The sequence below is a fragment of the Leuresthes tenuis genome, unplaced genomic scaffold (assembly GCF_036924035.1).
Source record: "Leuresthes tenuis unplaced genomic scaffold, fLeuTen1.0.hap1 SCAF_10, whole genome shotgun sequence".
Lineage (NCBI taxonomy): Eukaryota > Metazoa > Chordata > Actinopteri > Atheriniformes > Atherinopsidae > Leuresthes > Leuresthes tenuis.
This window is the reverse complement of record NW_027325364.1, coordinates 7,721,745-7,733,132: the sequence shown is the minus strand read 5'-3', so window position 1 is coordinate 7,733,132 and position 11,388 is coordinate 7,721,745. Positions and strand designations below refer to the sequence as shown.

The window sequence follows — 11,388 nt, the reverse complement described above, 5'->3', positions numbered from 1 at the left end:
AGATGTGCAGTCATTGTTCTGTTTCCCAGTCACTCGGACTTGATATAATCCGGAGTCTGACAAGGTAAGGTTTATAATCATGATGCTGCAGCTCTTCTTGTTCTGGTCAAACTCCAGCAGCGACACCCGTCTGCTAAAGTTAGACTGCATTTCATTTTTACTGCAGTTGAATACTATTTCATTGCAGTTTTCTGGTGGATTACATTTGTACCAAGCTATACTTTTGAGAGTAGAAGGATTTTCAACAGAACACTTGAAAATAACACAGGCTCCAGCCTGTGCTGTTATGTGTCTTTCAGTCAGAGTGACAGAGCTTCTTGGCTCTGTACAGGCTTTGTTGGTTGAATTTGATGCACCTGAAAAAAAACAAAAACAAAAGAAACAAACAGGACAGCAGATATTTAGATCATGACAAAATATAACACCTGATCAAGAAAGTATGTCTGCCGGAAAGCGCCACTACTTTACTGCTGTTGTTGGTATCATTAGGAGAAACTGTTAGCAGGTTGATATATGAGGCTAATGTGGCGTTTTACTTAAGACAGGACATACATTCAACAATCTGTAGACAACAATTTAGTCTTATTTTTCACTTCTAAACATGTTTTAAGTTGATTCGTTGCTTCAAGATGACATGTTCTTTAAATTTGCATTATTATGTATATTCTAAATGCCATTTAATTCATTATTCATGAATATTTCAATAAAGATGCCTCCTCAACCTCTTGTAGTACAAAGCAGAGTCATCTAGATAACAGCAAGCATGTTGATTTGATGACATGGAGTGTCGATCTGCTTCCTCACTTGACAAAGTCTTCTTTTGTGACACACAGAAGTGCAATAGACACGGAGTAGGTTCTGTGGAAAGTATGCATTAAACATAGCTTAATATGGCAACACTATATTCTCTCTGATAACTTCCTGTTCACACTTTGAGGTGGCAAGAGCTCAACTATTTATGAGCTGCCCCTTTCTTTGACTCAACAACACTCACTACAGAGACTTCAGACATTGCAAAGTCCTTATGATTCTTGGAATCACAACATCAGTTTTAACACATTCAAAAAGATCTTTTTTTGCTGGTGAGACAGACTCTTAAATCCCAGGATTATCCTAACTGAACGAAACGCTAAAAGGAAAACTGCGTGTGACCTCTCTGGGTAGAGATCACAGAGGTGGTATCTTTTACACACTAATGGTTGGAATAACAGTCTCACTATTGTGAAATAAATATCTGCACCGTCAAGAGACAGTGAAGATATTGCAGCACAATAACCCTCAAAAAATGTAATTCTGTAAAGTCTTTAACGAGTCCTCACTGAGAGAAACTGACTCACAGCTTCTTCTCTAATATATAGATCATATATAGATGTGTGAATTATTCCAGGCATTTCAAAAGGCTTAAAGGGTTTACAAAAGGCTGCATTTGTTGCAGCCATGTGGTAGAAAGTATTAATAATGCTGTGATTAATACATTTCAATCAGTTCATCACATCTGATGGGATCAAATTAATTATCTTCAGGCATCTGCACAATGTAGCACAGTTAAGTGTCATCCTTTCTCTGCTTCACACGTACTGTTCTCAGTTAATGATAGTCTGGCACCTTCGAGTCCAGCTGAGAAAAGGCTTAAACAATTTCAAGGTCTACATCATTATATCAAGATGTTACTGTAAGTATGGCAGAGTTTTATTATGGAGGAAGTGGATTCATGTGAATTTATGCTTGTTTGTACTCGTTAATTGCAGACTGTTGAGAAAGCAAAATGCCCTGAAATGTTGATGTAATTCATAACAATGACGAGTATGCAGCTAAGAGATCTTGTCTGTAGTTTTTAATGAACATGAAGCAAACAATTTACATGTCGGATGCATGGGGGAACTATTTTAGTGAGGGTTTCTGCTCATTTATTGTCTTATTATTTTATAGCTTGAGAAAAAAAGAATAGATCATTTCTAGCATTGGTGTCAGAAATATATTCTGTAGATGTGATGTGAAATATTAAACTATGAGACTTTAAAGGTAAAGTATCAACTAACTCCAGTCACAAGCATTTTTATTGAGAAAAATACCCGGTGAAGACATCCAAGAAACCAATCATGACTTCATCTACCCTCACTTTTCCATGTCGAGGAGACCGGGAGCGTCACAGGTCTGCTCTCTCTCTGTCAGTGGAGGAATAGCCCCATATATAGATGTAGCTCACCAAGTTAACAGCCTTAAAGCCATCATATACTTAAATACAGGCTGAGATTCTGTAATGTGACTTGCTGATATATATTCAAATGTGTTGTAAGTAGTTTTGCAACGATCATCTGCAGTTCCTACTTGTTGCCTGCAGAGGTCGATAAATGCCAATAATGATTATACACTTTAAGCTATAACTTTTAATATGTTTGGTCAAGAGCATTGAAAATGTTTTCTTGCATGTTTGTGCTTAAGCTTTTCATACCTTTCCCAGAAAGAGTTGACCTTGGAGAAAATGCCTCCAAAATGTTTCCATCTTCAAGGATTAATGGCAAGGTAAAATGATCCAGAGTGATTCTGACTCACACCATGACCAAACATTGACACCCTTCCTCTGAACTGCAGACAGAGCTATTTCAAAGAACTGCTACATCTTTGCCAAATGGTCCAAATTTGTATCAAATTATATTTTGGTATTTAAACCCCGAAATATTAAAGAATGAATGAATATGTTAATGAGACGTCAAAAGCAGTGACAAAGAATGTTTAGTTTTTCTGGCAAAATACATGATATCTTATAAGTGATAAAGACAGATATATATATATACATGGTGGTTGACATTTTACATAAAAAGCAATACTAGACCACACAGCATTTTGGAATTTCACATATTGATTTATCACTTTGTTCGAATCAATTCCTTCATTTAGTAGAATAAACAAGACCTACCTAAAGAAAAGGCAATGTGCTCCATGGTTAAGTAATCCAAATGTAAGCAAAACAAAAGCATAATAATCATGATAAATTATATTCAGAAAATATCTAAGTACAGGAAAAATGTGACATTCCTAAAACAATGCAGACAAAAGAGACAAAGCATGGAAACATATGACTGTAATGCAAATCATATGCATTTTTATGATGACTGCCCATCAATAGAGCTTTCTGAAATACATCCTTGAGGCTTTGAAAGACTTTTCAGTGACAATATTGATCAATAACATCATATTCAGACGATGAATGTCTTTTTTGCAGTGACATGTAAGTTCTGTCTTCTTCATTTGGTTTCACCTTTTTTCTGTTGCTTCTTTGAAGAGAAGAAACAGCAAACTATTATATGTGTCCAGAGCATTAAAGGAAACTTCAAAACATGAATTACAAGCAAAGTAACGTACCTGAGGCACCCTATGTAGATTATGAGGAGGACATTCACCAGGAGAGATATGCCAGCTACAGTCCAGGGAAGAACTCTACTGTCAGGTTCATGATGTTGCACAAGCTTTACTGTAAGAATGAGAAAATAAACTTTATGTATATTTAGATGCTATATGGGCACTTTAACAAGCTAATTAAGGCTAAAAAGAAATGATATAAGACTCAGACCAAAAGGATTTCTGTGCTATATTGAATGGATGCTTAAGGTAAATGGGGAATGTAGACAAGCTTCTAAAACAACAGTACATGTCATGTTCAGGGAAAATCCCTAAGGTAACTGAATCCGTACACTAATCTGAGTTTAAACCCAGAGGCGTTAAAGACTCTTCACAATAGAACAGTTCAGAATGCCTCAAAGTTGTTAACATGAATTGCACGATACTTTACCAGATACTACTGGCACACAGATATAAGGATGTCAGTAGTGCAGCTTCAGGTGAATTATTGAAGAATTACTCTGAATTTAGGATTCTAAATAAAAGAGAGGAGCTGCATGCAATTTTCTTGGAAATATGCAACACATGAAATGTACAGTGTGTGCTAATCTAGCTTAATGCATGCGTATACTAAGAACTTTAAAATCCATTTTCTATAAATCGTCATGTAGTCAAAAATACTTATAATAAGATAAATGTTTGATTGTGGAGCTGAAGAATATTCTCTGCAGTAGGCTCAGTAGCCTGATTACTGTTAAATAAGTTATATATATTTACATTTGAGTGGCATATTAAGATTGATTTCTGCTTATACAGTAGACAAACTAAAAAAAATAACAATAAAATCCTGGAAATTGTCTGTCATATTACTTTGCCATTTTCACTTCAGTCATGGCCTTTTTAAGCTGGGACTGATGTGCCTTCATTGCACATCATGTCATATATATAGGCATTACTTGGGTCAAAGCTCATGAAGCTTTAACGTTTCACAGAAATGAATCCAACTCAGGGTTGCAGGGGGGCTGGAGCCTATCCCAGCTGTCATTAGGTGAGATGTTTAAAGAAACATCAAGCAAACACTTTAGACAATTACTCACAGTTCACGTTCAGAGTCACAGTGTCCTCTGTAGTTGCTCCACCTACAAAGTTAATCTTACAGGTGACATTGGTGTTGTGGTGTTCAGATGAAGGGTTAAAGGTCAGAGATGAGCTGTGTCTGTATGTGACAGCAGTCAGATTATTAGTCTCAGCACTGATGTTTCCTGTGATGTGAGAGTCATTCTCTCCTGCTCTTCTCCACATCCATGAGATTTTAGGACGAGACCCAGAGCAGGAACCAGGAGCAGTGCAGGTTAGTGTGGTCTGTTGCCCTTCTGTCATTGGAGAAATCGTCACAATGGGCTTCTGATTTAGTCCTGATGCAAAAACAATGCACTGGTAGAATCATGAAATTCTAAAGGTTGTATTCACCAAAGATATTTTCTGAAACAGGACATGGCAGTTTTATCAAGAAGGGCTGCAGTTCCCACAAGCTGCCCACAGAGGTCAACAAATGCCTGTAGTAACTTTGTGTCATTAAGACAAATCATTTCGGTGTACAACAGTGAAGAGCTTTACTCAATAGTACTTATGGCATTGTTATAGGTTTTCCTACCTTTAACAGAGATAGTTGTTAATGGAGTGAATGTAAATCCATCTGTCCTTCCATTCAAGAGACCATCGACTCTGAGGTGGTATGATCCAGAATCAGACTCTTTGAGATCATTGATCATGATGCTGCAGATCTTCTGACTCACATCTGGCTCCAAAAGTGACACTTGTCCTTTGAACCCAGAGTGAACTCTTTCTCTGTTCTCATAGGTGTGAAATATTATGTCAGACTCACAACATTTTTGTTTCAAAGGGTCACATTTATACCAGACAATATGTTCAGGTGTAAAACTATCAACAGTAGTGAAGGAACACGGTATAATGATGCAGAGTCCAGCCTCTGCTGTTATTTTTCCCTCACTAAGAGTGATACAGAATCCATGTTGACAGTGTTGCTTTCCCCACACTGAGGCACCTGTTAATGAAAAAAAACAAAACTGACTCGCAGATTTTACATACTTCTTAAGTCTTTCATAAGATAAAGACTTGTTTAAGGTGTCCATGTTGCTAAATATAATGTTTTAACCTTATTAACATGTCTATAAGATGTTTTTTATCGTGAGCAAAATCAGCCATTAATACTATGGCTGAGGGTGTTTTGTATAGACATTTCTCAGGGACCAATCATAAACTACAAGTTTTATCAAACTACAAATTTTATCATCATACCTGTGGCAACACTGCCGTGCCTCACAGAGTAAAGAAGTGTTACCCAGATGAGCACATACATCCTGAATCGATGCAGGCTTGATCTTTCCCTCCACGAGACAAACATCAGAACAGCAGATGAGAGCAAATTCCCTGGTTTGATTATTTAAGCAGTCATTCCATTCCCGAGGACAAAAGCTTCCTTCCAGCACAACATCAAGCGAATACTGTGGAAGTAAATCAGTATCATATCAGTTTCCATTCCATTTGTGTAGAACATTCACCAAATGAAATAAGTTGTGTTTTCCTCTTCCAGGCTATATTCTCTGCTCAGATAAATGCTGACTGACCCGAACTATTCTGGCTGTTCCTCATTCTCTGCTCTTACTTGTGCAGTTATTCTTACTTCCCGATAAAGGCAGTGTCAAAGAAGTTTCTCTGAACAGTGCTGGGTATTACTGGCCCATTCATGACTGCCAGATACTGGTAAAGATCCCGTAATATCCACAAAACCTACTCAGGAATGTTCTCTTATCCTTTAAATGAAAGAATGATAATAATTATGCTAATAATGAAAATAGTGACTTAATCAAAATGAGAATGAGTCACAACCTCAGAAAATGGAAGGGGGGGCTGGAACCTTTCTGTTTGTTCTCACTCTCACACTCACCCCAAGGGACACTTTAACAATGAAGTTCAAATAAGTGTGTTTATGTATGTACTATATGCATTTTATATCTAATGTTCACATGTTCATGAGCTAAGAAAAACTCCTTCCTGTCAATGAAGAAGTTGAATTACACAAAAAAAACAAAAAACAAAGCAACATCCAGTTTGTTTTTCGGTTAACAACAAACTAATTTGTCAATATTCCAAAAACAGAAAAAGTCTTCCATGGATTGTCTTTCAAGTTTGTGTATTGGTGCAGCCCAGCCACAAAATCTAGAGTTTGTACAATTCTCTACATGTCTGAAACATATTGGTGTAACAATGGTGGCCCAGAAATGTTGTTTTGTAAAGGGAGCTATTCAGGTGTTTGTACCTATTAGAATTTAAGTCCAACCATGTCATGTTCATGCCTATCTCTAACCAACCATGACTAACAGCAAATCCAGCCCCTCAAACTTCCTCAGAGTGTCTTTGAGCATGTGATAGTTGTGTAATGTCACATTTATGAAAATTTCATGAAATGAAAAATGTTATAATTTGCAAAGAAAAACACTGGATATTTTGGTGGCCTTGAAAGTGTGATAATCTTACTATTACTGACTGTCCCTGATACTTTTGTGTAACACGGGTATGTTATTATTCTAAAAGGCAGACATGGGCATATGATAGTTTTGTAGTGTTGTAAATTAATCATGTTTAAGCCTTTCATAAACTGCAATATTTTGTACCGCAGACCAACACAATCATTACACTCTTTGGTGTGAGTCTGTGTTGATTGTGGAAATCACTTAAAAGCTTCCTTTTTTTGCATGACTATCTTCCGGTTCTCAAAGGTTTCAGATTCTCACTTTGTGCAGCTAAGAGTTGGCTAAAATTCAGTCAGTCTGTTATTTTTTACCTGAATATTAAATATTCACTGCTAACGCTAACAACCAGTGAAACTGAAAGTCCACAATGTTTCTGAAGGTCAACTGTAAGAAGAAGGAAATTTGGATGAAATATAATTATATATGTGAGCTATGCTGCTTCTTATGGCAACACTAAATAATACATGACTGAAGAGCAGTATAATCTGCTTACACCTCATAGTAACGTCTGTTTTAGAGAGCAAAGTACTCACAGTTCCCGTTCAGAGTCACAGTCTCCTCCGTAGCTGTGTTATCTGTGTAGGAATCACCAGCAATGGTTTCTGATTTAGAACTGATGGAAACACAACATATTAGATAGGCAGCTTGAGGGTCATCATTCACTTAAATTAGATCTGAAATCATCTGATATATTGTTAAACATTCTCGTGTGACAGCAAGTAGTGTCATGAGGGACTGCTGCATTCCTTTTAGTTGCCTGCAGAGGTCGACAAATGTCAATAGTAAGTAGTCACTAGTAACTTGCCACTGTTAAAATGTATGTATGTGGATATGTATTGAATCAGGTTGACAGTCTGATAGCAATTGCACACTTTTATCATAGTCTAAATGATCTCATTAGACATGTCAATGTAGCACTGTAGCAGTTAATTTCATGGCACCCAGAGAGGTCAGGAAATTACAACAATAAACTGATGCTTAACAGAAATATATACTGGGACACAATTCTCAACACAATGTTTGTTGTTACTGTAGTTTTTCATGCCTTTCATGCCTGAGCTGATATGATCCTGAATCGCTGAGATCGCTGATCACGATGCTACAATTCTTCTGACTCACATCAGGCTCCACCATTGACATCCATTGTTTAAGTCTAGAATGAAGCTTTTCATTGCTCTCATTGTCAAATACTAAGTCTGAATCACATCTTTCTCTGAACGGCTCACATCTATACCAAACTATGTTTGGGTGTGAAGCCATAAGCAGAAGTGAAAGAACATCGCATCACGACACAGAGCCCAGCTTCTGCGAGTGTACAGAATCCGTTTCAACAGTGATGTTTTCTCCAGACTGGTAGACCTGTTAATACGAAGGTCATGACAGGGACATTTTATTATTGTGTAAATTATTACATGTAGAACAAAAAGACTGCTCTTTTTGGTAGGTTTAAACAAAACATAATTTCCTAATTATTTATCTTAAATGTTAAATGAATACTTAATTCTCAAGTAAACCAATCCTTGAGATTCCAATTAAGTCAGTGGAGGTAGCTTCATTCTTATAAAGAGGTTATGTGTTGTATCCTTTCCACCACTTGCAATTTGCCAGTTTATATGGAAATGTATGTGCATCAGAGAGAAAAAATTCTAAATGGTTGTCTTGTCTTATGACAGATAATGACAAATCATTAATGTTGTTCTTTAAAAATCAAGATATTGGATACATTGGATTCTATACTAGTCCCTTCACTTCCATACTGTATCAATCACACATAGTATATGCACTGCATCTGTAGTCTATATTACTGGCTTAGTACAACTGCTGTGGTTAGGATTTTCAAATGGTCATAGTTAAATGACCCCCATTTTGAAAAGAGAAACATTTAATTAGTCAATTCCTTCACCCTGTCATCCTTCTCTTGTGGACAAAAGTTTCTCTGTGACAACACACTGCTGCTTTGATGATTAATATTACTTGTCTTGTTGATGCTTTTTTTTTTTCTTCACAGGTTCATCATATCTCTTTGAATAGCACACCCAGCTGGCTAAGCAGTATCAATTTCTGTCAGTCAGACATGTCATGCATCTCATGTCTCTCAGTGAGAAGATACTCAAAATAATGCTGGTAAAAATAAAAATCAAGAAAATCAGTTTTGAGCAAAGTTTAAGATGTTTCGATATGTACTGAAATCAACACCAGTTCAACATTACTAATTTAAGGTAAAAAGCACACTTGCAGCACACGTAATATCTGGTTAAGAGTGTCTCTGTTTCTGAGGATTTATACTTTAGTTTGACCATAAAACTGCATTTCAGGGGAAAAAAAGACAAGAGACATCATGGGAAACATGTTCATAGTTTGTTTTCTATCAGAAATTCACTGTTTATGTTGTGTTGTTTTCCTTTTATTTATATTTGCATGGAACTGAAGACAGACAAATATAGACTTATTCCAAACGAAAGAGCAAGCAAACAACATCATTGCTGAACTGTCATAAAATAACATTGCTAATTTGCAGAAAGATTGCAAAACCCTGATCTGAATTATTTTGTCAATCATAAATGTGGAACAAAAAAATCAAATAAAACACTATAAAGATAATTATGATTACTACAAAGTATTGGACATACAAATTTGCTTTACAACACTCTGTGACAAAATATTAGACATTTTGGAAACTTGTTGTAAAAGAAAAACTATTACAAAAATAAGAAGCGTGGTAAGAAGCCAGCATCTGGAACCCTTCATTATTAAGTCATCAGAACACTGTCTTAATAGAAGTCTAAATTAATCAGAATAGCAGGTCAAAACTAGCTTTACATATACGGAGAACTGTATCTTTAAAATTGTCAGGTTTTTTGTTGAAATATTGATTTAAGTGCTCAATTTTATTTTGAATACATCTATAGTGTAGAATTATGTTGATTTTAGTCACACCTCACACAGAGTTGGCTCATTTTCCAATAGTGTGGTACTGGTAAAAGCAACAATAATGACCCTGGAAATCAAGATCTCAAGTCTTTTCACACTCAGACAACAGAAAAATGTATCAAGCACATTGTTGTGCTTATCAACCTTTTTTTCTATGAGAGACTTCATCTCTCAAAATGGCCTTTTCGCAGCAAGAGTTTGAAATGAATCTCTCCTACAGTTATTTTAGTAGTCTCATAGTACTCTATAAATACCCACAGTTTGAGGACATTGCTGCCCTTTGTTCTCCTCCAATACTATTTCAATAGAGCTCACAGTTTCTGGCATCATTTCAGATGAGATGACCACATCACTGCATATTAAAAACTCCATTTGTAAAGCCTTAGTTGGTAAAAATGATTTTAGTTCACGCGAAGAAATCATGTCTCTAGCTAGATTTTACTTTCAATATAAGTCTTCTACTAAATCACCATCAGCATGCAGAGTTTAACAATGTCAGTTCAGTATAAACATCAGTGGACAAATTTATTAATTTTAAAAACAAAGCAGTGAATCCATTTGGAAAGTAAATTCTTGCATCTGAGCAACATAAACGTTTATAAGCAACATAAAATACACAATAAATATGACGGCAAATAAAAATGTCTTCTTTAATTGATAGAACATTAATATTGCAGTGTGTGAATGTTTTATTTTAGTTGAAATTGAAATAGGAAGTAACAGTAACAGCGTCTCTGGTGAGTTCAGATCAGATATGAGTCATCGGAAAAATTTCAACAGCTGCATTTCAACATGAGCTTTTGAAAGTAGACTTGAAGCATATCGAGGATTCAAATTGTCAACAGACAGGAGAAAGGAAAATAGAGAGAAACGTCAGTGTCTAACAGGCAAAAAGCTTATATTGGTTGTGTTGTGGGTAATGTTGGATTCACTGTTGTTAAAGGGACATTCAGGTTTTTTCTTTTTTTTTGTCAGCTGCAGGGGACTTTGGGCAACCATTCGTGCAGTGATGCATATTAACATGGATGTATTTAGGTTAAGAAAATAGTGACAAAGTAAACAATAGTCCAATACAAAAGCGAACCAGACAGTTCAGTGATCAAACCACTGTGAAATGTGTGTGGTTTGATTTGTTTTGAATAGAGAAAATTTGTTCTTCTGTGGCTCCATTCTGAGTAGCTGTTTGCATAGCTCCCCTGGTAGAATTCTTCCCTGATTCTCCAAACTAAGAGAACGATCTATAGTAGATAAGACTGGCTCCTCATAAATACTTCCCACAACTCCACCTAAATTTAAAAAAAAAAGTTTAATCCCTTTAACTAATACCAGGGACCAAGGATATCACAAATGCTAAGATGATCTAATCTTGTGCATCCACCACATGAAATTTAGTCCTAAATTGCTCGGTTACCCTTTAATAGTTAATCTAAATCATACACAGAGGACATAAATACATTTCAAAACCACCTTGGGGTTTCTTAGTTCTGCATTTAAACATTGACTCTGATTTGGTTTTAACAGTGTAAACCAGTTAGAGGTTTAGCGCTATTTTCTGAGCTTCTAT

General features: G+C 36.1%; 1 protein-coding gene across 1 annotated transcript; it reads right to left on the bottom strand.

The window, feature by feature from the left end:
• Nucleotides 1-2,175: 2,175 nt before the first annotated feature.
• Nucleotides 2,176-5,885, bottom strand: LOC140315636 (sialic acid-binding Ig-like lectin 14). The gene is made up of 5 exons (XM_072393237.1): nt 5,659-5,885; nt 4,994-5,404; nt 4,437-4,754; nt 3,364-3,472; nt 2,176-3,275 (listed from the first exon to the last, which is right to left on the bottom strand). The coding sequence occupies exons 1-5, from the start codon at nt 5,762-5,764 to the stop codon at nt 3,167-3,169; spliced, it is 1,053 nt and encodes a 350-aa protein (XP_072249338.1). The 5' UTR covers nt 5,765-5,885; the 3' UTR covers nt 2,176-3,166.
• Nucleotides 5,886-11,388: the final 5,503 nt, after the last annotated feature.

Excerpts from the sequence above, each read along its gene's own strand:
- LOC140315636 (XM_072393237.1), bottom strand. The coding sequence starts at position 5,764 with ATGTTTGTCTCGTGGAGGGAAAGATCAAGCCTGCATCGATTCAGGATG. Across the intron at positions 4,755-4,993 it reads AACAACTATCTCTGTTAAAG|GACTAAATCAGAAGCCCATT; the intron begins GTAGGAAAACCT and ends TTTTTGCATCAG. Across the intron at positions 3,276-3,363 it reads ATCTACATAGGGTGCCTCAG|AAGCAACAGAAAAAAGGTGA; the intron begins GTACGTTACTTT and ends TTCTCTTCAAAG.